The sequence below is a fragment of the Oncorhynchus mykiss genome, chromosome 10, assembly GCF_057628025.1.
Source record: "Oncorhynchus mykiss isolate SJ-2025 chromosome 10, ASM5762802v1, whole genome shotgun sequence".
In the NCBI taxonomy this organism is placed as follows: Eukaryota; Metazoa; Chordata; class Actinopteri; order Salmoniformes; family Salmonidae; genus Oncorhynchus; species Oncorhynchus mykiss.
The window spans coordinates 86,876,748-86,899,911 of NC_143031.1; the positions used below are offsets into that span (position 1 = coordinate 86,876,748).

A 23,164-nucleotide genomic window follows, 5' to 3' on the forward strand; every position below is an offset into this window, starting at 1 on the left:
TCTCTAGTCAGTTAACATACTGGCTGAATGGGTCTATAGTCAGTTAACATACTGGCTGAATGGGTCTATAGTCAGTTAACATACTGGCTGAATGGGTCTATAGTCAGTTAACATACTGGCTGAATGGGTCTCTAGTCAGTTAACATACTGGCTGAATGGGTCTATAGTCAGTTAACATACTGGCTGAATGGGTCTATAGTCAGTTAACATACTGGCTGAATGGGTCTCTAGTCAGTTAACATACTGGCTGAATGGGTCTATAGTCAGTTAACATACTGGCTGAATGGGTCTATAGTCAGTTAACATACTGGCTGAATGGGTCTCTAGTCAGTTAACATACTGGCTGAATGGGTCTATAGTCAGTTAACATACTGGCTGAATGGGTCTATAGTTAACATACTGGCTGAATGGGTCTATAGTCAGTTAACATACTGGCTGAATGGGTCTATAGTCAGTTAACATACTGGCTGAATGGGTCTATAGTCAGTTAACATACTGGCTGAATGGGTCTATAGTCAGTTAACATACTGGCTGAATGGGTCTCTAGTCAGTTAACATACTGGCTGAATGGGTCTATAGTTAACATACTGGCTGAATGGGTCTATAGTCAGTTAACATACTGGCTGAATGGGTCTATAGTCAGTTAACATACTGGCTGAATGGGTCTATAGTTAACATACTGGCTGAATGGGTCTATAGTCAGTTAACATACTGGCTGAATGGGTCTATAGTCAGTTAACATACTGGCTGAATGGGTCTATAGTCAGTTAACATACTGGCTGAATGGGTCTATAGTCAGTTAACATACTGGCTGAATGGGTCTATAGTCAGTTAACATACTGGCTGAATGGGTCTATAGTCAGTTAACATACTGGCTGAATGGGTCTATAGTCAGTTAACATACTGGCTGAATGGGTCTCTAGTCAGTTAACATACTGGCTGAATGGGTCTATAGTCAGTTAACATACTGGCTGAATGGGTCTATAGTCAGTTAACATACTGGCTGAATGGGTCTATAGTCAGTTAACATACTGGCTGAATGGGTCTATAGTCAGTTAACATACTGGCTGAATGGGTCTATAGTCAGTTAACATACTGGCTGAATGGGTCTATAGTCAGTTAACATACTGGCTGAATGGGTCTATAGTCAGTTAACATACTGGCTGAATGGGTCTATAGTCAGTTAACATACTGGCTGAATGGGTCTATAGTCAGTTAACATACTGGCTGAATGGGTCTATAGTCAGTTAACATACTGGCTGAATGGGTCTATAGTCAGTTAACATACTGGCTGAATGGGTCTCTAGTCAGTTAACATACTGGCTGAATGGGTCTATAGTCAGTTAACATACTGGCTGAATGGGTCTATAGTCAGTTAACATACTGGCTGAATGGGTCTATAGTTAACATACTGGCTGAATGGGTCTATAGTCAGTTAACATACTGGCTGAATGGGTCTATAGTCAGTTAACATACTGGCTGAATGGGTCTATAGTCAGTTAACATACTGGCTGAATGGGTCTATAGTCAGTTAACATACTGGCTGAATGGGTCTATAGTCAGTTAACATACTGGCTGAATGGGTCTATAGTCAGTTAACCTACTGGCTGAATGGGTCTATAGTCAGTTAACATACTGGCTGAATGGGTCTATAGTCAGTTAACATACTGGCTGAATGGGTCTATAGTCAGTTAACATACTGGCTGAATGGGTCTATAGTCAGTTAACATACTGGCTGAATGGGTCTCTAGTCAGTTAACATACTGGCTGAATGGGTCTATAGTCAGTTAACCTACTGGCTGAATGGGTCTATAGTCAGTTAACCTACTGGCTGAATGGGTCTATAGTCAGTTAACATACTGGCTGAATGGGTCTATAGTCAGTTAACCTACTGGCTGAATGGGTCTATAGTCAGTTAACCTACTGGCTGAAAGGGTCTATAGTCAGTTAACATACTGGCTGAATGGGTCTCTAGTCAGTTAACATACTGGCCGAATGGGTCTATAGTTAACATACTGGCTGAATGGGTCTATAGTCAGTTAACATACTGGCTGAATGGGTCTATAGTCAGTTAACATACTGGCTGAATGGGTCTATAGTCAGTTAACATACTGGCTGAATGGGTCTATAGTCAGTTAACATACTGGCTGAATGGGTCTCTAGTCAGTTAACATACTGGCTGAATGGGTCTATAGTCAGTTAACATACTGGCTGAATGGGTCTATAGTCAGTTAACATACTGGCTGAATGGGTCTATAGTCAGTTAACATACTGGCTGAATGGGTCTACAGTCAGTTAACATACTGGCTGAATGGGTCTACAGTCAGTTAACATACTGGCTGAATGGGTCTATAGTCAGTTAACATACTGGCTGAATGGGTCTATAGTCAGTTAACATACTGGCCGAATGGGTCTATAGTCAGTTAACATACTGGCTGAATGGGTCTATGGTCAGTTAACATACTGGCTGAATGGGTCTATAGTTAACATACTGGCTGAATGGGTCTATAGTCAGTTAACATACTGGCTGAATGGGTCTATAGTTAACATACTGGCTGAATGGGTCTATAGTCAGTTAACATACTGGCTGAATGGGTCTATAGTCAGTTAACATACTGGCTGAATGGGTCTATGGTCAGTTAACATACTGGCTGAATGGGTCTATAGTTAACATACTGGCTGAATGGGTCTATAGTCAGTTAACATACTGGCTGAATGGGTCTATAGTCAGTTAACATACTGGCTGAATGGGTCTATAGTCAGTTAACCTACTGGCTGAATGGGTCTACAGTCAGTTAACATACTGGCTGAATGGGTCTATAGTCAGTTAACATACTGGCTGAATGGGTCTATAGTCAGTTAACATACTGGCTGAATGGGTCTATAGTCAGTTAACATACTGGCTGAATGGGTCTATAGTCAGTTAACATACTGGCTGAATGGGTCTATAGTCAGTTAACATACTGGCTGAATGGGTCTATAGTCAGTTAACATACTGGCTGAATGGGTCTATAGTCAGTTAACCTACTGGCTGAATGGGTCTACAGTCAGTTAACATACTGGCTGAATGGGTCTATAGTCAGTTAACATACTGGCTGAATGGGTCTATAGTCAGTTAACATACTGGCTGAATGGGTCTATAGTTAACATACTGGCTGAATGGGTCTCTAGTCAGTTAACATACTGGCTGAATGGGTCTATAGTCAGTTAACCTACTGGCTGAATGGGTCTATAGTCAGTTAACATACTGGCTGAATGGGTCTCTAGTCAGTTAACATACTGGCTGAATGGGTCTCTAGTCAGTTAACATACTGGCTGAATGGGTCTATAGTTAACATACTGGCTGAATGGGTCTCTAGTCAGTTAACATACTGGCTGAATGGGTCTATAGTTAACATACTGGCTGAATGGGTCTATAGTCAGTTAACATACTGGCTGAATGGGTCTATAGTCAGTTAACATACTGGCTGAATGGGTCTATAGTCAGTTAACCTACTGGCTGAATGGGTCTATAGTCAGTTAACATACTGGCTGAATGGGTCTATAGTCAGTTAACATACTGGCTGAATGGGTCTATAGTCAGTTAACATACTGGCTGAATGGGTCTATAGTCAGTTAACATACTGGCTGAATGGGTCTATAGTCAGTTAACATACTGGCTGAATGGGTCTCTAGTCAGTTAACATACTGGCCGAATGGGTCTATAGTCAGTTAACATACTGGCTGAATGGGTCTATAGTCAGTTAACATACTGGCTGAATGGGTCTCTAGTCAGTTAACATACTGGCTGAATGGGTCTATAGTCAGTTAACATACTGGCTGAATGGGTCTCTAGTCAGTTAACATACTGGCTGAATGGGTCTCTAGTCAGTTAACATACTGGCTGAATGGGTCTCTAGTCAGTTAACATACTGGCTGAATGGGTCTCTAGTCAGTTAACATACTGGCTGAATGGGTCTCTAGTTAACATACTGGCTGAATGGGTCTATAGTCAGTTAACATACTGGCTGAATGGGTCTATAGTCAGTTAACATACTGGCTGAATGGGTCTATAGTCAGTTAACATACTGGCTGAATGGGTCTATAGTCAGTTAACATACTGGCTGAATGGGTCTATAGTCAGTTAACATACTGGCTGAATGGGTCTATAGTCAGTTAACATACTGGCTGAATGGGTCTCTAGTCCGTTAACATACTGGCTGAATGGGTCTATAGTCAGTTAACATACTGGCTGAATGGGTCTATAGTCAGTTAACATACTGGCTGAATGGGTCTATAGTCAGTTAACATACTGGCTGAATGGGTCTATGGTCAGTTAACATACTGGCTGAATGGGTCTATAGTCCGTTAACATACTGGCTGAATGGGTCTATAGTCAGTTAACATACTGGCTGAATGGGTCTATAGTCAGTTAACATACTGGCTGAATGGGTCTATAGTCAGTTAACATACTGGCTGAATGGGTCTATAGTCAGTTAACATACTGGCTGAATGGGTCTATAGTCAGTTAACATACTGGCTGAATGGGTCTATAGTCAGTTAACATACTGGCTGAATGGGTCTATAGTCAGTTAACATACTGGCTGAATGGGTCTATAGTCAGTTAACATACTGGCTGAATGGGTCTATAGTCAGTTAACATACTGGCTGAATGGGTCTCTAGTCAGTTAACATACTGGCTGAATGGGTCTATAGTCAGTTAACATACTGGCTGAATGGGTCTATAGTTAACATACTGGCTGAATGGGTCTATAGTCAGTTAACATACTGGCTGAATGGGTCTATAGTCAGTTAACATACTGGCTGAATGGGTCTATAGTCAGTTAACATACTGGCTGAATGGGTCTATAGTCAGTTAACATACTGGCTGAATGGGTCTCTAGTCAGTTAACATACTGGCTGAATGGGTCTATAGTCAGTTAACATACTGGCTGAATGGGTCTATAGTCAGTTAACATACTGGCTGAATGGGTCTATAGTCAGTTAACATACTGGCTGAATGGGTCTATAGTCAGTTAACATACTGGCTGAATGGGTCTATAGTCAGTTAACATACTGGCTGAATGGGTCTCTAGTTAACATACTGGCTGAATGGGTCTATAGTCAGTTAACATACTGGCTGAATGGGTCTATAGTCAGTTAACATACTGGCTGAATGGGTCTCTAGTCAGTTAACATACTGGCTGAATGGGTCTATAGTCAGTTAACATACTGGCTGAATGGGTCTATAGTCAGTTAACATACTGGCTGAATGGGTCTCTAGTCAGTTAACATACTGGCTGAATGGGTCTATAGTCAGTTAACATACTGGCTGAATGGGTCTATAGTCAGTTAACATACTGGCTGAATGGGTCTATAGTCAGTTAACATACTGGCTGAATGGGTCTCTAGTCAGTTAACATACTGGCTGAATGGGTCTATAGTCAGTTAACATACTGGCTGAATGGGTCTATAGTCAGTTAACCTCCATAACATAACATCAACTCCAGGTGTGTGTGTGTGTGTGTGTGTGTGTGTACCTCGTTAGCCTTCGGGTCATCAGGACACTGTGTGTGTGTGTGTGTACCTCGTTAGCCTTCGGGTCATCAGGACACTGTGTGTGTGTGTGTGTGTGTACCTCGTTAGCCTTCGGGTCGTCAGGACACTGTGTGTGTGTGTGTGTGTGTGTGTGTGTGTGTACCTCGTTAGCCTTCGGGTCATCAGGACACTGTGTGTGTGTGTGTACCTCGTTAGCCTTCGGGTCATCAGGACACTGTGTGTGTGTGTGTGTACCTCGTTAGCCTTCGGGTCATCAGGACACTGTGCGTCTTTGGTCTGCTTGATGTTCTCCACCATTTTCCTCAGGAAGGCGTGACTGTTGTTCTCATTCTGCACCATCAACACCTCTAGCATGAACCACAGGCACCTACACACACACACACACACACACACACACACACACATCAGAAATACTCAAGCTGTCTGTGTTCGTGTGTGTAAGTCTGATTTAGGAGAGATGAAGAGGAGAGGCATGTACTGTCTGATTTAGGAGAGATGAAGAGGAGAGGCCATGTACTGTCTGATTTAGGAGAAACCATGTACTGTCTGATTGAGGAGAAATGAAGAGGAGAGGCCATGTACTGTCTGATTGAGGAGAAATGAAGAGGAGAGGCCATGTACTGTCTGATTTAGGAGAGACCATGTACTGTCTGATTTAGGAGAGATGAAGAGGAGAGGCATGTACTGTCTGATTTAGGAGAGATGAAGAGGAGAGGCATGTACTGTCTGGTTTAGGAGAGATGAAGAGGAGAGGCATGTACTGTCTGATTTAGGAGAGATGAAGAGGAGAGGCCATGTACTGTCTGGTTTAGGAGAGATGAAGAGGAGAGGCCATGTACTGTCTGATTTAGGAGAGATGAAGAGGAGAGGCATGTACTGTCTGATTTAGGAGAGATGAAGAGGAGAGGCATGTACTGTCTGGTTTAGGAGAGATGAAGAGGAGAGGCATGTACTGTCTGGTTTAGGAGAGATGAAGAGGAGAGGCATGTACTGTCTGGTTTAGGAGAGATGAAGAGGAGAGGCATGTACTGTCTGATTTAGGAGAGATGAAGAGGAGAGGCATGTACTGTCTGGTTTAGGAGAGATGAAGAGGAGAGGCATGTACTGTCTGGTTTAGGAGAGATGAAGAGGAGAGGCCATGTACTGTCTGATTTAGGAGAGATGAAGAGGAGAGGCCATGTACTGTCTGGTTTAGGAGAGATGAAGAGGAGAGGTGATGTTTGTTCGTGTGTGTGTGTGTGTGTGTGTGTGTGTGTACACTCACTCCTTGAGGTCTCGGAGCTGTTCAAAGTCCTGTGGCTTGGTGAAGTCTGGGTCATGAGCCAACAGGTGGATCATATAAGGAACCACATACTCTGGTAGGAGAGACATCATCTTATCTATAGAAGGAGAAGAGGAGAGGAGAGGAGAGGGGGAGAGGAGGAGAGGAGAGGGGGAGAGGAGGAGAGGAGAGGGAGAGAGGGAGAGAGGAGAGGAGAGGAGGGGAGAGAGGAGGAGAGAGGGGGAGAGAGGAGGAGAGTGGGAGATTTGGAGAGGGGAGAGGAGGAGAGGGGAGAGGAGGAGAGGGGAGAGGAGGAGAGGGGGAGAGGGGAGAGGAGGAGAGGAGGAGAGGGGGAGAGAGGAGGAGAGGGGGAGAGAGGAGGAGAGGGGAGAAGAGGAGAGAGGAGACGAGGGAGGGGAGGAGACGAGGGAGGGGAGGAGACGAGGGAGGGGAGGAGAGAGGAGACGAGGGAGGAGAAGGAGAGCGGAGGAGAGGGGGAGAGGAGAGAGGAGGAGAGAGGAGGGAGACGTAGAGAGGAGGGTGAAGGAGAGAGGGGAGAGGGGAGGAGGGTGAAGGAGAGAGGGGAGAGGGGAGGAGGGTGAAGGAGAGAGGGGAGAGGGGAGGAGGGAGAAGGAGAAAGGAGGGGAGGAGGAAGAAGGAGAGAGGAGGGGAGGAGGGAGAAGGAGGAGAGGAGGGGAGGAGGGAGAAGGAGGAGAGGAGGGGAGGAGGAGAGGAGGGAGAAGGAGGAGAGGAGGGAGAAGGAGGAGAGGAGGGAGAAGGAGGAGAAGGGTGTAGGGAGAAGGGCCGGGGAGAGGGGAGGAGGGAGAAGGAGGGGAGAGGAGAGTGGAGGAGGGAGAAAGAGAAAGGAGGGGAGGAGGGAGAAGGAGAGAGGAGGGGAGGAGGGAGAGGGAGGAGAGGAGGGGAGGAGGGAGAGGGAGGAGAGGAGGGGAGGAGGGAGAAGGAGAGAGGAGGGGAGAAGGAGAGGGGAGGAGGGAGAGGGAGGAGAGGGGGAGAGAGGGGAAAGGACGAGAGGAGAGGGGGGAGGAGGGACTTAGTAAGATTTCTGTCCTGATGTATTAACAGTGGGGTTGAGTCGTGTCCTGATGTGTTAACAGTGGGGTTGAGTCGTGTCCTGATGTATTAACAGTGGGGTAGAGTCGTGTCCTGATGTATTAACAGTGGGGTTGAGTCGTGTCCTGATGCATTAACAGTGTGGTTGAGTCGTGGGGTTGAGTCGTGTCCTGATGCATTAACAGTGGGGTTGAGTCGTGTCCTGATGTATTAACAGTGGGGTTTAGTCGTGGGGTAGAGTCGTGTCCTGATGCATTAACAGTGTGGTTGAGTCGTGGGGTTGAGTCGTGTCCTGATGTATTAACAGTGGGGTTGAGTCGTGGGGTAGAGTCGTGTCCTGATGTATTAACAGTGGGGTTTAGTCGTGTCCTGATGTATTAACAGTGGGGTTGAGTCGTGTCCTGATGTATTAACAGTGGGGTTGAGTCGTGTCCTGATGCATTAACAGTGGGGTTGAGTCGTGTCCTGATGTGTTAACAGTGGGGTTGAGTCGTGTCCTGATGTATTAACTGTGTGGTTGAGTCGTGTCCTGATGTATTAACAGTGGGGTTGAGTCGTGTCCTGATGCATTAACAGTGTGGTTGAGTCGTGGGGTTGAGTCGTGTCCTGATGCATTAACAGTGGGGTTGAGTCGTGTCCTGATGTATTAACAGTGGAGTTGAGTCGTGTCCTGATGCATTAACAGTGTGGTTGAGTCGTGGGGTTGAGTCGTGTTCTGATGTATTAACAGTGGGGTTGAGTCGTGTCGTGATGTATTAACAGTGGGGTAGAGTCGTGTCCTGATGTATTAACAGTGGGGTTGAGTCGTGTCCTGATGTATTAACAGTGGGGTTGAGTCGTTTCCTGATGTATTAACAGTGGGGTTTAGTCGTGTCCTGATGTATTAACAGTGGGGCTGAGTCGTGTCCTGATGTATTAACAGTGTGGTTGAGTCGTGTCCTGATGTATTAACAGTGGGGTTGAGTCGTGTCCTGATGTATTAACAGTGGGGTTGAGTCGTGTCCTGATGTATTAACAGTGTGGTTGAGTCGTGGGGTTGAGTCGTGTCCTGATGCATTAACAGTGGGGTTGAGTCGTGTCCTGATGCATTAACAGTGTGGTTGAGTCGTGGGGTTGAGTCGTGTCCTGATGTATTAACAGTGGGGTTGAGTCGTGTCCTGATGTATTAACAGTGTGGTTGAGTCGTGTCTTGATGTATTAACAGTGGGGTTGAGTCGTGTCCTGATGCATTAACAGTGTGGTTGAGTCGTGGGGTTGAGTCGTGTCCTGATGTATTAACAGTGGGGTTGAGTCGTGTCCTGATGTATTAACAGTGGGGTTGAGTCGTGGGGTTGAGTCGTGTCCTGATGCATTAACAGTGGGGTTGAGTCGTGTCCTGATGTATTAACAGTGGGGTTGAGTCGTGTCCTGATGTATTAACAGTGGGGTTGAGTCGTGTCCTGATGCGTTAACAGTGGGGTTGAGTCGTGTCCTGATGTATTAACAGTGGGGTTGAGTCGTGTCCTGATGTGTTAACAGTGTGGTTGAGTCGTGTCCTGATGTGTCAACAGTGGGGTTGAGTCGTGTCCTGATGTATTAACAGTGGGGTTTAGTCGTGTCCTGATGTATTAACAGTGGGGTTGAGTCGTGTCCTGATGTATTAACAGTGGGGTTGAGTCGTGTCCTGATGTATTAACAGTGGGGTTGAGTCGTGTCCTGATGTATTAACAGTGGGGTTGAGTCGTGGGGTTGAGTCGTGTCCTGATGTATTAACAGTGGGGTTGAGTCGTGTCCTGATGTATTAACAGTGGGGTTGAGTCGTGGGGTTGAGTCGTGTCCTGATGTATTAACAGTGTGGTTGAGTCGTGTCCTGATGTATTAACAGTGGGGTTGAGTCGTGTCCTGATGTATTAACAGTGGGGTTGAGTCGTGTCCTGATGTATTAACAGTGGGGTTGAGTCGTGTCCTGATGTATTAACAGTGGGGTTGAGTCGTGGGGTTGAGTCGTGTCCTGATGTATTAACAGTGGGGTTGAGTCGTGTCCTGATGTATTAACAGTGGGGTTTAGTCGTGTCCTGATGTATTAACAGTGGGGTTTAGTCGTGTCCTGATGTATTAACAGTGTGGTTGAGTCGTGTCCTGATGTATTAACAGTGGGGTTGAGTCGTGTCCTGATGTATTAACAGTGGGGTTGAGTCGTGTCCTGATGTATTAACAGTGGGGTTGAGTCGTGTCCTGATGTATTAACAGTGGGGTTGAGTCGTGTCCTGATGTATTAACAGTGGGGTTGAGTCGTGGGGTTGAGTCGTGTCCTGATGTATTAACAGTGGGGTTGAGTCGTGTCCTGATGTATTAACAGTGTGGTTGAGTCGTGTCCTGATGTATTAACAGTGGGGTTGAGTCGTGTCCTGATGTATTAACAGTGTGGTTGAGTCGTGTCCTGATGTATTAACAGTGGAGTTGAGTCGTGTCCTGATGCATTAACAATGTGGTTGAGTCGTGGGGTAGAGTCGTGTCCTGATGTATTAACAGTGGGGTAGAGTCGTGTCCTGATGTATTAACAGTGGGGTTGAGTCGTGTCCTGATGTATTAACAGTGGGGTAGAGTCGTGTCCTGATGTATTAACAGTGGGGTTGAGTCGTGTCCTGATGTATTAACAGTGGGGTTGAGTCGTGTCCTGATGTATTAACAGTGGGGTTGAGTCGTGTCCTGATGTATTAACAGTGTGGTTGAGTCGTGTCCTGATGCATTAACAGTGGGGTTGAGTCGTGTCCTGATGTATTAACATTGAGGTTGAGTCGTGGGGTTGAGTCGTGGGGTTGAGTCGTGGGGTTGAGTCGTGTCCTGATGCATTAACAGTGGGGTTGAGTCGTGGGGTTGAGTCGTGTCCTGATGTATTAACAGTGTGGTTGAGTCATGTCCTGATGCATTAACAGTGGGGTTGAGTCGTGGGGTTGAGTCGTGTCCTGATGTATTAACAGTGGGGTTGAGTCGTGGGTCAGGGGGTTGTTGTTACGGTCCGGTTCACTAACCGTGGGCCAGGGGGTTGTTGTTACGGTCCACTAACCGTGGGCCAGGGGGTTGTTGTTACGGTCCACTAACCGTGGGCCAGGGGGTTGTTGTTACGGTCCGGTTCACTAACCGTGGGCCAGGGGGTTGTTGTTACGGTCCGGTTCACTAACCGTGGGTCAGGGGGTTGTTGTTACGGTCCGGTTCACTAACCGTGGGTCAGGGGGTTGTTGTTACGGTCCGGTTCACTAACCGTGGGTCAGGGGGTTGTTGTTACGGTCCGGTTCACTAACCGTGGGCCAGGGGGTTGTTGTTACGGTCCGGTTCACTAACCGCTGGCCAGGGGGTTGTTGTTACCGTCCGGTTCACTAACCGTGGGTCAGGGGGTTGTTGTTACGGTCCGGTCCACTAACCGTGGGCCAGGGGGTTGTTGTTACGGTCCGGTTCACTAACCGTGGGCCAGGGGGTTGTTGTTACGGTCCGGTTCACTAACCGTGGGCCAGGGGGTTGTTGTTACGGTCCGGTTCACTAACCGTGGGCCAGGGGGTTGTTGTTACAGTCCGGTTCACTAACCGTGGGTCAGGGGGTTGTTGTTACGGTCCGGTTCACTAACCGTGGGTCAGGGGGTTGTTGTTACAGTCCGGTTCACTAACCTTGGGTCAGGGGGTTGTTGTTACGGTCCGGTCCACTAACCGTGGGCCAGGGGGTTGTTGTTACGGTCCGGTTCACTAACCGTGGGCCAGGGGGTTGTTGTTACGGTCCGGTTCACTAACCGTGGGCCAGGGGGTTGTTGTTACGGTCCGGTTCACTAACAGTGAGTCAGGGGGTTGATGTGTGGTCATGTTACGGTCCACTAACCGTGGGTCAAGGGGTTGTTGTTACGGTCCGGTCCACTAACCGTGGGTCAGAGGGTTGTTGTTACGGTCCACTAACCGTGGGTCAGGGGGTTGTTGTTACGGTCCACTAACCGTGGGTCAGGGGGTTGTTGTTACGGTCCACTAACCGTGGGTCAGGGGGTTGTTGTTACGGTCCACTAACCGTGGGTCAGGGGGTTGTTGTTACGGTCCGGTCCACTAACCGTGGGTCAAGGGGTTGTTGTTACGGTCCGGTCCACTAACCGTGGGTCAGAGGGTTGTTGTTACGGTCCACTAACCGTGGGTCAGGGGGTTGTTGTTACGGTCCACTAACCGTGGGTCAGGGGGTTGTTGTTACGGTCCGGTTCACTAACCGTGGGTCAGGGGGTTGTTGTTACGGTCCGGTTCACTAACCGTGGGCCAGGGGGTTGTTGTTACGGTCCGGTTCACTAACCGTGGGCCAGGGGGTTGTTGTTACGGTCCGGTCCACTAACCGTGGGCCAGGGGGTTGTTGTTACGGTCCGGTTCACTAACCGTGGGCCAGGGGGTTGTTGTTACGGTCCGGTCCACTAACCGTGGGTCAGAGGGTTGTTGTTACGTTCCGGTCCACTAACCGTGGGCCAGGGGGTTGTTGTTACGGTCCGGTTCACTAACCGTGGGTCAGGGGGTTGTTGTTACGGTCCACTAACCGTGGGTCAGGGGGTTGTTGTTACGGTCCACTAACCGTGGGTCAGAGGGTTGTTGTTACGGTCCGGTTCACTAACCGTGGGTCAGGGGGTTGTTGTTACGGTCCACTAACCGTGGGTCAGGGGGTTGTTGTTACGGTCCACTAACCGTGGGTGAGAGGGTTGTTGTTACGGTCCACTAACCGTGGGCCAGGGGGTTGTTGTTACGGTCCGGTTCACTAACCGTGGGCCAGGGGGTTGTTGTTGATGAATTCCCGTCTGATACTGATGTTCTTGAGCAGACACTGTCTGGCGTGGGCCCTCCTCTCCTTGACCGGGTCTTTGGCACACAGCGAGAAGACGGCCAGGTACTCTAACGGGAGGAGCAGCTTGACCAGAGCCAGGTGTAACTTCTGGGCAAAGATCTGACGCACCTGGTAACACTCATCCTGCAGGAGACCACAGAACACTTCAACAACAAGGACAGAACACTGCAACAACAAGGACAGAACACTTCAAGGACAGAACACTTCAACAACAAGGACAGAACACTTCAAGGACAGAACACTTCAACAACAAGGACAGAACACTTCAAGGACAGAACACTTCAACAACAAGGACATAACACTTCAAGGACAGAACACTGCAACAACAAGGACAGAACACTTCAACAACAAGGACATAACACTTCAAGGACAGAACACTGCAACAACAAGGACAGAACACTTCAAGGACAGAACACTTCAACAACAAGGACATAACACTTCAAGGACAGAACACTTCAACAACAAGGACAGAACACTTCAAGGACAGAACACTGCAACAACAAGGACAGAACACTTCAAGGACAGAACACTTCAACAACAAGGACAGAACACTTCAACAACAAGGACAGAACACTTCAACAACAAGGACAGAACACTTCAAGGACAGAACACTTCAACAACAAGGACAGAACACTTCAACAACAAGGACAGAACACTGCAACAACAAGGACAGAACACTTCAAGGACAGAACACTTCAAGGACAGAACACTTCAACAACAAGGACAGAACACTGCAACAACAAGGACAGAACACTTCAAGGACAGAACACTTCAAGGACAGAACACTTCAAGGACAGAACACTGCAACAACAAGGACAGAACACTGCAACAACAAGGACAGAACACTGCAACAACAAGGACAGAACACTTCAAGGACAGAACACTGCAACAACAAGGACAGAACACTTCAAGGACAGAACACTTCAAGGACAGAACACTTCAACAACAAGGACAGAACACTTCAACAGAAACGTTTCCTAAAGTCCCACCCTGACACAGTCTTACAGAAACGTTTCCTAAAGTCCCACCCTGACAGAAACGTTTCCTAAAGTCCCACCCTGACAGTCTTACAGAAACGTTTCCTAAAGTCCCACCCTGACAGAAACGTGTCCTAAAGTCCCACCCTGACAGAAACGTGTCCTAAAGTCCCACCCTGACAGAAACGTGTCCTAAAGTCCCACACTGACAGAAACGTTTCCTAAAGTCCCACCCTGACAGAAACGTTTCCTAAAGTCCCACCCTGACAGAAACGTGTCCTAAAGTCCCACCCTGACAGAAACGTGTCCTAAAGTCCCACCCTGACAGACAGTCTGACAGAAACGTTTCCTAAAGTCCCACCCTGACAGAAACGTGTCCTAAAGTCCCACCCTGACAGACAGTCTGACAGAAACGTTTCCTAAAGTCCCACCCTGACAGAAACGTTTCCTAAAGTCCCACCCTGACAGAAACTTGTCCTAAAGTCCCACCCTGACAGACAGTCTGACAGAAACGTTTCCTAAAGTCCCACCCTGACAGAAACGTTCCCTTAAAGTCCCACCCCGACACACAGTCTTACGTTGATAACCAGCCCACAGAGCTGGAACTGTTCCGGTGTGATGATGTCATGGTAAACCGGTTCCTGGGCCAGCTTCATGATGGCTCCTCCTGCTGCCAGACGCAGACGAGACATGTCTGACTTACTGCGGGAGGAAGACCCAAAACGCAGTTAGCCTGACCGCTTAACCAACGACCTCTAATCCCTAACCTTCAACACCTGACCCAGAGGTCTCCCTCTGAGACCAGCATGGCTGACCTCTGACCTCTACATACCTGATCTTCTTCTGTTCTGTGAGGTCTCCCTCTGAGACCAGCATGGCGGACAGCAGTCGGAGGGTGGAGTTGGCCGATTTAGACTGGTTGTTCTTCATACCGAGGAGCCAACGCACCAACAGCTTAATGGCCTGCACCTGGGGAGGAGAGACGGAGAGATCACACATTATACTTCCAACAGCATTCTACTCCTGGGGAGGAGAGAAAGGGAGAGGGGGAGGACATAGAAACGGAGAGGGGAGTGTAACTCAGTTGGTAGAGCATAGTGCTTGAAATTGCCAGGGTTGTAGGTTTGAGTCCCACTGGGGACCAGTGTGGGGGGGAGAGTATTTTGTCAAATGCATTACCTCACTACTGTAAGTCACATAAAAACATCTGCTGAATGACTAAAATGTAATGTAGAGAGGCGGAGGAGAGAAGCGAGGGACAGAAAGAGAGACGAGGAGAGCGAGGGACAGAAAGAGAGGAGAGCGAGGGACAGAGAGAGAGGAGAGCGAGGGACAGAAAGAGAGGAGAGCGAGGGACAGAAAGAGAGGAGAGCGAGGGACAGAAAGAGAGGAGAGCGAGGGACAGAAAGAGAGAGGAGAGCGAGGGACAGAAAGAGAGAGGAGGAGAGCGAGGGACAGAAAGAGAGGAGAGCGAGGGACAGAAAGAGAGAGGAGAGCGAGGGACAGAAAGAGAGGAGAGCGAGGGACAGAAAGAGAGAGGAGGAGAGCGAGGGACAGAGAGAGAGAGAGGAGAGCGAGGGACAGAAAGAGAGAGGAGAGCGAGGGACAGAAAGAGAGAGGAGAGCGAGGGACAGAAAGAGAGAGGAGAGCGAGGGACAGAAAGAGAGAGGAGAGCGAGGGACAGAAAGAGAGGAGAGCGAGGGACAGAAAGAGAGGAGAGCGAGGGACAGAAAGAGAGAGGAGAGCGAGGGACAGAAAGAGAGAGGAGAGCGAGGGACAGAAAGAGAGAGGAGAGCGAGGGACAGAAAGAGAGGAGAGCGAGGGACAGAAAGAGAGGAGGAGAGCGAGGGACAGAAAGAGAGGAGAGCGAGGGACAGAAAGAGAGGAGGAGAGCGAGGGACAGAAAGAGAGGAGGAGAGCGAGGGACAGAAAGAGAGGAGGAGAGCGAGGGACAGAAAGACAGGAGGAGAGCGAGGGACAGAAAGAGAGGAGAGCGAGGGACAGAAAGAGAGAGGAGAGCGAGGGACAGAAAGAGAGAGGAGGAGAGCGAGGGACAGAAAGAGAGGAGAGCGAGGGACAGAAAGAGAGGAGAGCGAGGGACAGAAAGAGAGGAGAGCGAGGGACAGAAAGAGAGAGGAGAGCGAGGGACAGAAAGAGAGAGGAGAGCGAGGGACAGAAAGAGAGGAGAGCGAGGGACAGAAAGAGAGGAGAGCGAGGGACAGAAAGAGAGGAGAGCGAGGGACAGAAAGAGAGAGGAGAGCGAGGGACAGAAAGAGAGAGGAGAGCGAGGGACAGAAAGAGAGAGGAGGAGAGCGAGGGACAGAAAGAGAGAGGAGGAGAGCGAGGGACAGAAAGAGAGAGGAGGAGAGCGAGGGACAGAAAGAGAGAGGAGGAGAGCGAGGGACAGAAAGAGAGAGGAGGAGAGCGAGGGACAGAAAGAGAGAGGAGGAGAGCGAGGGACAGAAAGAGAGAGGAGGAGAGCGAGGGACAGAGAGAGAGAGAGGAGAGCGAGGGACAGAAAGAGAGAGGAGGAGAGCGAGGGACAGAAAGAGAGAGGAGGAGAGCGAGGGACAGAAAGAGAGAGGAGGAGAGCGAGGGACAGAAAGAGAGAGGAGGAGAGCGAGGGACAGAAAGAGAGGAGAGCGAGGGACAGAAAGAGAGAGGAGAGCGAGGGACAGAAAGAGAGAGGAGAGCGAGGGACAGAAAGAGAGGAGAGCGAGGGACAGAAAGAGAGAGGAGAGCGAGGGACAGAAAGAGAGGAGAGCGAGGGACAGAAAGAGAGGAGAGCGAGGGACAGAAAGAGAGGAGAGCGAGGGACAGAAAGAGAGGAGAGCGAGGGACAGAAAGAGAGGAGAGCGAGGGACAGAAAGAGAGAGGAGGAGAGCGAGGGACAGAAAGAGAGAGGAGGAGAGCGAGGGACAGAAAGAGAGGAGGAGAGCGAGGGACAGACAGAGAGGAGAGCGAGGGACAGAAAGAGAGGAGAGCGAGGGACAGAAAGAGAGGAGAGCGAGGGACAGAAAGAGAGGAGAGCGAGGGACAGAAAGAGAGAGGAGGAGAGCGAGGGACAGAAAGAGAGGAGAGCGAGGGACAGAAAGAGAGAGGAGGAGAGCGAGGGACAGAAAGAGAGGAGAGCGAGGGACAGAAAGAGAGGAGAGCGAGGGACAGAAAGAGAGAGGAGGAGAGCGAGGGACAGAAAGAGAGAGGAGGAGAGCGAGGGACAGAAAGAGAGAGGAGGAGAGCGAGGGACAGAAAGAGAGGAGAGCGAGGGACAGAAAGAGAGGAGAGCGAGGGACAGAAAGAGAGGAGAGCGAGGGACAGAAAGAGAGAGGAGGAGAGCGAGGGACAGAAAGAGAGGAGAGCGAGGGACAGAAAGAGAGAGGAGGAGAGCGAGGGACAGAAAGAGAGAGGAGGAGAGCGAGGGACAGAAAGAGAGGAGAGCGAGGGACAGAAAGAGAGGAGAGCGAGGGACAGAAAGAGAGGAGAGCGAGGGACAGAAAGAGAGGAGAGCGAGGGACAGAAAGAGAGGAGAGCGAGGGACAGAAAGAGAGGAGAGCGAGGGACAGAAAGAGAGAGGAGGAGAGCGAGGGACAGAAAGAGAGGAGAGCGAGGGACAGAAAGAGAGGAGAGCGAGGGACAGAAAGAGAGAGGAGGAGAGCGAGGGACAGAGAGAGAGAGAGGAGAGCGAGGGACAGAAAGAGAGAGGAGGAGAGCGAGGGACAGAAAGAGAGAGGAGGAGAGCGAGGGACAGAAAGATAGAGGAGAGCGAGGGACAGAAAGAGAGGAGAGCGAGGGACAGAAAGAGAGAGGAGAGCGAGGGACAGAAAGAGAGAGGAGGAGAGCGAGGGACAGAAAGAGAGAGGAGGAGAGCGAGGGACAGAAAGATAGAGGAGAGCGAGGGACAGAAAGAGAGGAGAGCGAGGGACAGAAAGAGAGAGGAGAGCGAGGGACAGAAAGAGAGAGGAGGAGAGCGAGGGACAGAAAGAGAGAGGAGGAGAGCGAGGTACAGAAAAAGAGAGGAGGAGAGCGAGGGACAGAAAGAGAGAGGAGGAGAGCGAGGGACAGAAAGAGAGAGGAGAGCGAGGGACAGAAAGAGAGGAGAGCGAGGGACAGAAAGAGAGGAGAGCGAGGGACAGAAAGAGAGAGGAGGAGAGAGAGGGACAGAAAGAGAGAGGAGGAGAGCGAGGGACAGAAAGAGAGGAGAGCGAGGGACAGAAAGAGAGGAGAGCGAGGGACAGAAAGAGAGGAGAACGAGGGACAGAAAGAGAGGAGAGCGAGGGACAGAAAGAGAGAGGAGGAGAGCGAGGGACAGAAAGAGAGAGGAGGAGAGCGAGGGACAGAAAGAGAGGAGAGCGAGGGACAGAAAGAGAGGAGAGCGAGGGACAGAAAGAGAGAGGAGGAGAGAGAGGGACAGAAAGAGAGAGGAGGAGAGCGAGGGACAGAAAGAGAGGAGAGCGAGGGACAGAAAGAGAGGAGAGCGAGGGACAGAAAGAGAGGAAAGCGAGGGACAGAAAGAGAGGAGAGCGAGGGACAGAAAGAGAGGAGAACGAGGGACAGAAAGAGAGGAGAGCGAGGGACAGAAAGAGAGAGGAGGAGAGCGAGGGACAGAAAGAGAGAGGAGGAGAGCGAGGGACAGAAAGAGGAGGAGAGCGAGGGACAGAAAGAGAGGAGAGCGAGGGACAGAAAGAGAGAGGAGGAGAGCGAGGGACAGAAAGAGAGAGGAGGAGAGCGAGGGACAGAAAGAGAGAGGAGGAGAGCGAGGGACAGAAAGAGAGAGGAGAGCGAGGGACAGAAAGAGAGAGGAGGAGAGCGAGGGACAGAAAGAGAGAGGAGGAGAGCGAGGGACAGAGAGAGAGAGAGAGGGGAGAGCGAGGGACAGAGAGAGAGAGAGGAGAGCGAGGGACAGAAAGAGAGGAGAGCGAGGGACAGAAAGAGAGGAGAGCGAGGGACAGAAAGAGAGAGGAGAGCGAGGGACAGAAAGAGAGAGGAGAACGAGGGACAGAAAGAGAGAGGAGAGCGAGGGACAGAAAGAGAGGAGGAGAGTGATGGACAGAAAGAGAGGAGGAGGAGAGCGAGGGACAAAGAGAGAGGCGGAGGAGAGCGAGGAACAGAAAGAGGAGGAGAACGAGGGACAGAAAGAGAGGAGAGCGAGGGACAGAAAGAGAGGAGAGCGAGGGACAGAAAGAGAGGAGAGCGAGGGACAGAAAGAGAGGAGAGCGAGGGACAGAAAGAGAGGCGGAGGAGAGCGAGGGACAGAAAGATAGAGGAGGAGGAGAGCGAGGGACAGAAAGAGGAGGAGGAGAGCGAGGGACAGAAAGAGAGAGAGGCGGAGGAGAGCGAGGGACAGAGAGAGGCGGAGGAGAGCGAGGGACAGAAAGAGAGAGGAGGAGAGATATGGATAGAGTGTAGTTACCTCAGGAGAGATATGTAGAGTGTAGTTACCTCAAGAGAGATGTGTATAGAGTGTAGTTACCTCAGGAGAGATGTGTATAGAGTGTAGTTACCTCTGGAGAGATATGTATAGAGTGTAGTTACCTCAGGAGAGATGTGTATAGAGTGTAGTTACCTCAGGAGAGATATGTATAGCGTGTAGTTACCTCAGGAGAGATATGTATAGAGTGTAGTTACCTCAGGAGAGATATGTATAGAGTGTAGTTACCTTAGCCAGCACCTCAGGAGAGACTTCTTCATCAGATGTCCACAGCTTCCCATTTTTGTTTCCTACAGACTGGAGACACACTCTTTACAATCCCTGTGTGTCTTTAGGTGACCCAAGCACTAGCATCGGTGTGTAGATACATGGATTTATGTGTGTCAGTGTGTGTGTGTGTGTGACACTCTTTACAATCCCTGTGTGTCTTTAGGTGACCCAAGCACTAGCATCGGTGTGTAGATACATGGATTTATGTGTGTCAGTGTGTGTGTGTGTGTGTGTGTGTGTGTGTGTGTCAGTGCGTGTATTAATGATTAGTGTGTGTGTATTTTTGTGTATTCATGATCAATGTGTATGTGTGTATTTTTGTGTCAGTGTGTGTGTTTGTGTCTTCGCTCCCAAAACCCACCCTGTCATTCATGAGGAGGTCCTTGACGATGAAGTTGGCCACGATGGCCTTCATGGGGGAGGCAAACTGATCTGGAGCCAGTAGAGAGATATGACCCAGACTGACCAGGGGGGTTATCAACTGTTCTGGGACGTCAGCGTTTAGACTACGAGAGAGAGGCTGGGGGAGAGGAGAGAGGTGGTTAGAGAGAGAGAGGCTGGGGGAGAGGAGAGAGGCTGGGGGAGAGGAGAGAGGTGGTTAGAGAGAGAGAGGCTGGGGGAGAGGAGAGAGGTGGTTAGAGAGAGAGAGGCTGGGGGAGAGGAGAGAGGTGGTTAGAGAGAGAGGGGCTGGAGGGAGAGAGGCTGGGGGAGAGGAGAGAGGTGGTTAGAGAGAGAGGGGCTGGGGGAGAGGAGAGAGGTGGTTAGAGAGAGAGAGGCTGGGGGAGAGGAGAGAGGGAGAGGCTGGGGGAGAGGAGAGAGGGGGCGAGAGCAGAACCAAGTTTTCCTCTAGGATTTTGCCATTTCTCAGCTCCATCCAGTATCTTTTTATCCTGAACAACTCCCTAGTCCTTGCCGATACCCATACCCATACCATGATGCAGCCACCACAGAGGCTGGGGGAGAGGAGAGAGGCTGGGGGAGAGAGAGAGGCTGGGGGAGAGAGAGAGGCTGGGGGAGAGAGAGAGGCTGGGGGAGAGGAGAGAGGCTGGGGAGAGAGGCTGGGGGAGAGGAGAGAGGCTGGGGGAGAGAGAGAGGCTGGGGGAGAGAGAGAGGCTGGGGGAGAGAGAGAGGCTGGGGGAGAGAGAGAGGCTGGGGGAGAGAGAGAGGCTGGGGGAGAGAGAGAGGCTGGGGGAGAGAGAGAGGCTGGGGGAGAGGAGAGATGGGAAGAGAGAAAGTGACTGGGGGAGAGGAGAGAGGGGGTTTCCAACACATCACACATCACATCATGAGTAACTGCCTCCGTATTTTTAAGCATGGTGGTGGCTGCATCATGGCATGGGTATGCTTGTCATCAGAAAATACTGGGGAGTTTTTCAGGATGAAAATAAAGAGAACAGAGCTAAGAACAGGCAAAATCCTAGAGGAAAACCTGATTCAGTCTGCTTTTTCACCAGATACTGGGAGAGGAATTCACCTTTCAGCAGGACAATAACTTACAAAACCAATTCTACACTGGAGTTGCTTAGCAATAAGACACTGAATGTTCCTGAGTTGCCGATGTTACAGTTTTGACCCGTTTGGGGTCTATGGAAAGACTTAAATAGCCGTCTAGCCATGATCCCCAACATCTGGACAGAGCTTGAAGAATTATACATGGGCTAATCATTTACAATCCAGGTGTTTAAAGCTCTTAGAGACTTGTTGGCCGTCTAGCCATGATCCCCAACATCTGGACAGAGCTTGAAGAATTATACATGGGCTAATCATTTACAATCCAGGTGTTTAAAAGCTCTTAGAGACTGTTGGAGCAGAATCAGAATTAGTGATTGATAAATAAGATGTTTTATTTATATAATATTGAATATGTGGGATATTTGTCATTAGGATGTTTTGGATAATACTGTTGGCAGTTATCCCTTCTTCTCTGCTCGGGTTTAGTCACTAGGGGCCCCAGAGAGAGGAGAGGTCAGGCTTGTCTTCTTCTGGGAATGTGTCTAACTATTGTAGGTCTCCTCTGAGGTTGCCCGTATCTTGACCTAGTATATGACCTAGGACCTAAGAGACTCACTATTGTATGTCTCCTCTGAGGTTGCCCTTATCTTGACCTAGTATATGACCTAGGAGGCTCACTATTGTATGTCCCCTCTGAGGTTGCCCTTATCTTGACCTAGTATATGACCTAGGACCTAGGAGGCTCACTGTTGTATGTCTCCTCTGAGGTTGCCCTTATCTTGACCTAGTATATGACCTAGGACCTAGGAGGCTCAGTGTTGTATGTCTCCTCTGAGGTTGCCCTTATCTTGATCTAGTATATGACCTAGGACCTAGGAGGCTCACTTATTGTATGTCTCCTCTGAGGTTGCCCTTATCTTGATCTAGTATATGACCTAGGACCTAAGAGGCTCAGTGTTGTATGTCTCCTCTGAGGTTGCCCTTATCTTGACCTAGTATATGACCTAGGACCTAAGAGGCTCACTGTTGTATGTCTCCTCTGAGGTTGCCCTTATCTTGACCTAGTATATGACCTAGGACCTAGGAGGCTCAGTGTCTTTTCAGATCCAGGAGGGGGTGTATTTGAGGAGTATCTAGAATTGACAATTGATGTATGCCATTGGATGAGGTAATGTTTTGGTACTATGTGGTACCAAGAACGAGATAAGAACTTCGTTTAGGAGACCAAACTGAATGATAATTTATAGCTAATGCTATCTGGCTATGGGATACTCCTCTCTCAGAGAATTCATTTATAGACACTGAATTGATCCGAGAGTCACAGGGCCATGGTGAGGCTCATATAATTAAAGATGGACTCTATTGATTGGATCGTGATTTGATCGTATCTTAACATGTATTGACTCCGGGAGGGTGAATATTTATCTAATAATCAATATATTTTGTATTGGCACTTTAGTATCACCTAACAGCAAAGCCCTACTCTATCTCTGTGTGTGTGTGTGTGTTACCTCAAATATCTGCGCCAGCTGGACCTCCTTGTTACAGAAGATGGCGTGGATACAGTGGACAGCCTGTTTGGCCTGGTGGGGGGTCCCACGTTTAGCCTTCTGATGAAGGACTGGGATCAGGGTCCTGGGGGGAGGAGAGGAGGTTAACAGACTGACTACAGGGAGGAGAGGAGGTTAACAGACTGACTACAGGGAGGAAGGAGAGGAGGTTAACAGACTGACTACAGGGAGGAAGGAGAGGAGGTTGACAGACTGACTACAGGGAGGAAGGAGAGGAGGTTGACAGACTGACTACAGGGAGGAAGGAGAAGAGGTTAACAGACTGACTACAGGGAGGGAGGAGGTTAACAGACTGACTACAGGGAGGGAGGAGAGGAGGTTGACAGACTGACTACAGGGAGGGAGGAGAGGAGGTTAACAGACTGACTACAGGGAGGGAGGAGAGGAGGTTAACAGACTGACTACAGGGAGGAAGGAGAGGAGGTTAACAGACTGACTACAGGGAGGAAGGAGAGGAGGTTAACAGACTGACTACAGGGAGGAAGGAGAGGAGGTTAACAGACTGACTACAGGGAGGAAGGAGAGGAGGTTAACAGACTGACTACAGGGAGGAAGGAGAGGAGGTTAACAGACTGACTACAGGGAGGAAGGAGAGGAGGTTAACAGACTGACTACAGGGAGGGAGGAGAGGAGGTTAACAGACTGACTACAGGGAGGAAGGAGAGGAGGTTAACAGACTGACTACAGGGAGGAAGGAGAGGAGGTTAACAGACTGACTACAGGGAGGAAGGAGAGGAGGTTAACAGACTGACTACAGTCATGG

At 49.4% G+C, this 23,164-nt stretch overlaps 1 protein-coding gene across 15 annotated transcripts in view; it reads right to left on the reverse strand.

Annotated features, from left to right (window-relative positions):
- LOC110512929 (sister chromatid cohesion protein PDS5 homolog A) overlaps window positions 1–23,164 on the reverse strand; it is a 105,833-nt gene that overhangs the window by 20,707 nt on the left and 61,962 nt on the right. For all 15 annotated transcript variants that reach the window (XM_090188369.1, XM_090188364.1, XM_090188370.1 and 12 more), the window contains 8 exons: window positions 22,342–22,465; window positions 19,740–19,898; window positions 19,337–19,405; window positions 14,513–14,649; window positions 14,259–14,382; window positions 12,622–12,826; window positions 6,803–6,917; window positions 5,773–5,905 (listed from right to left, as the gene is read on the reverse strand). In XM_090188369.1, the coding sequence (XP_090044495.1) occupies window positions 5,773–5,905; window positions 6,803–6,917; window positions 12,622–12,826; window positions 14,259–14,382; window positions 14,513–14,649; window positions 19,337–19,405; window positions 19,740–19,898; window positions 22,342–22,465 (1,066 nt within the window). The remainder of the gene's footprint in view (window positions 1–5,772; window positions 5,906–6,802; window positions 6,918–12,621; window positions 12,827–14,258; window positions 14,383–14,512; window positions 14,650–19,336; window positions 19,406–19,739; window positions 19,899–22,341; window positions 22,466–23,164) is intronic.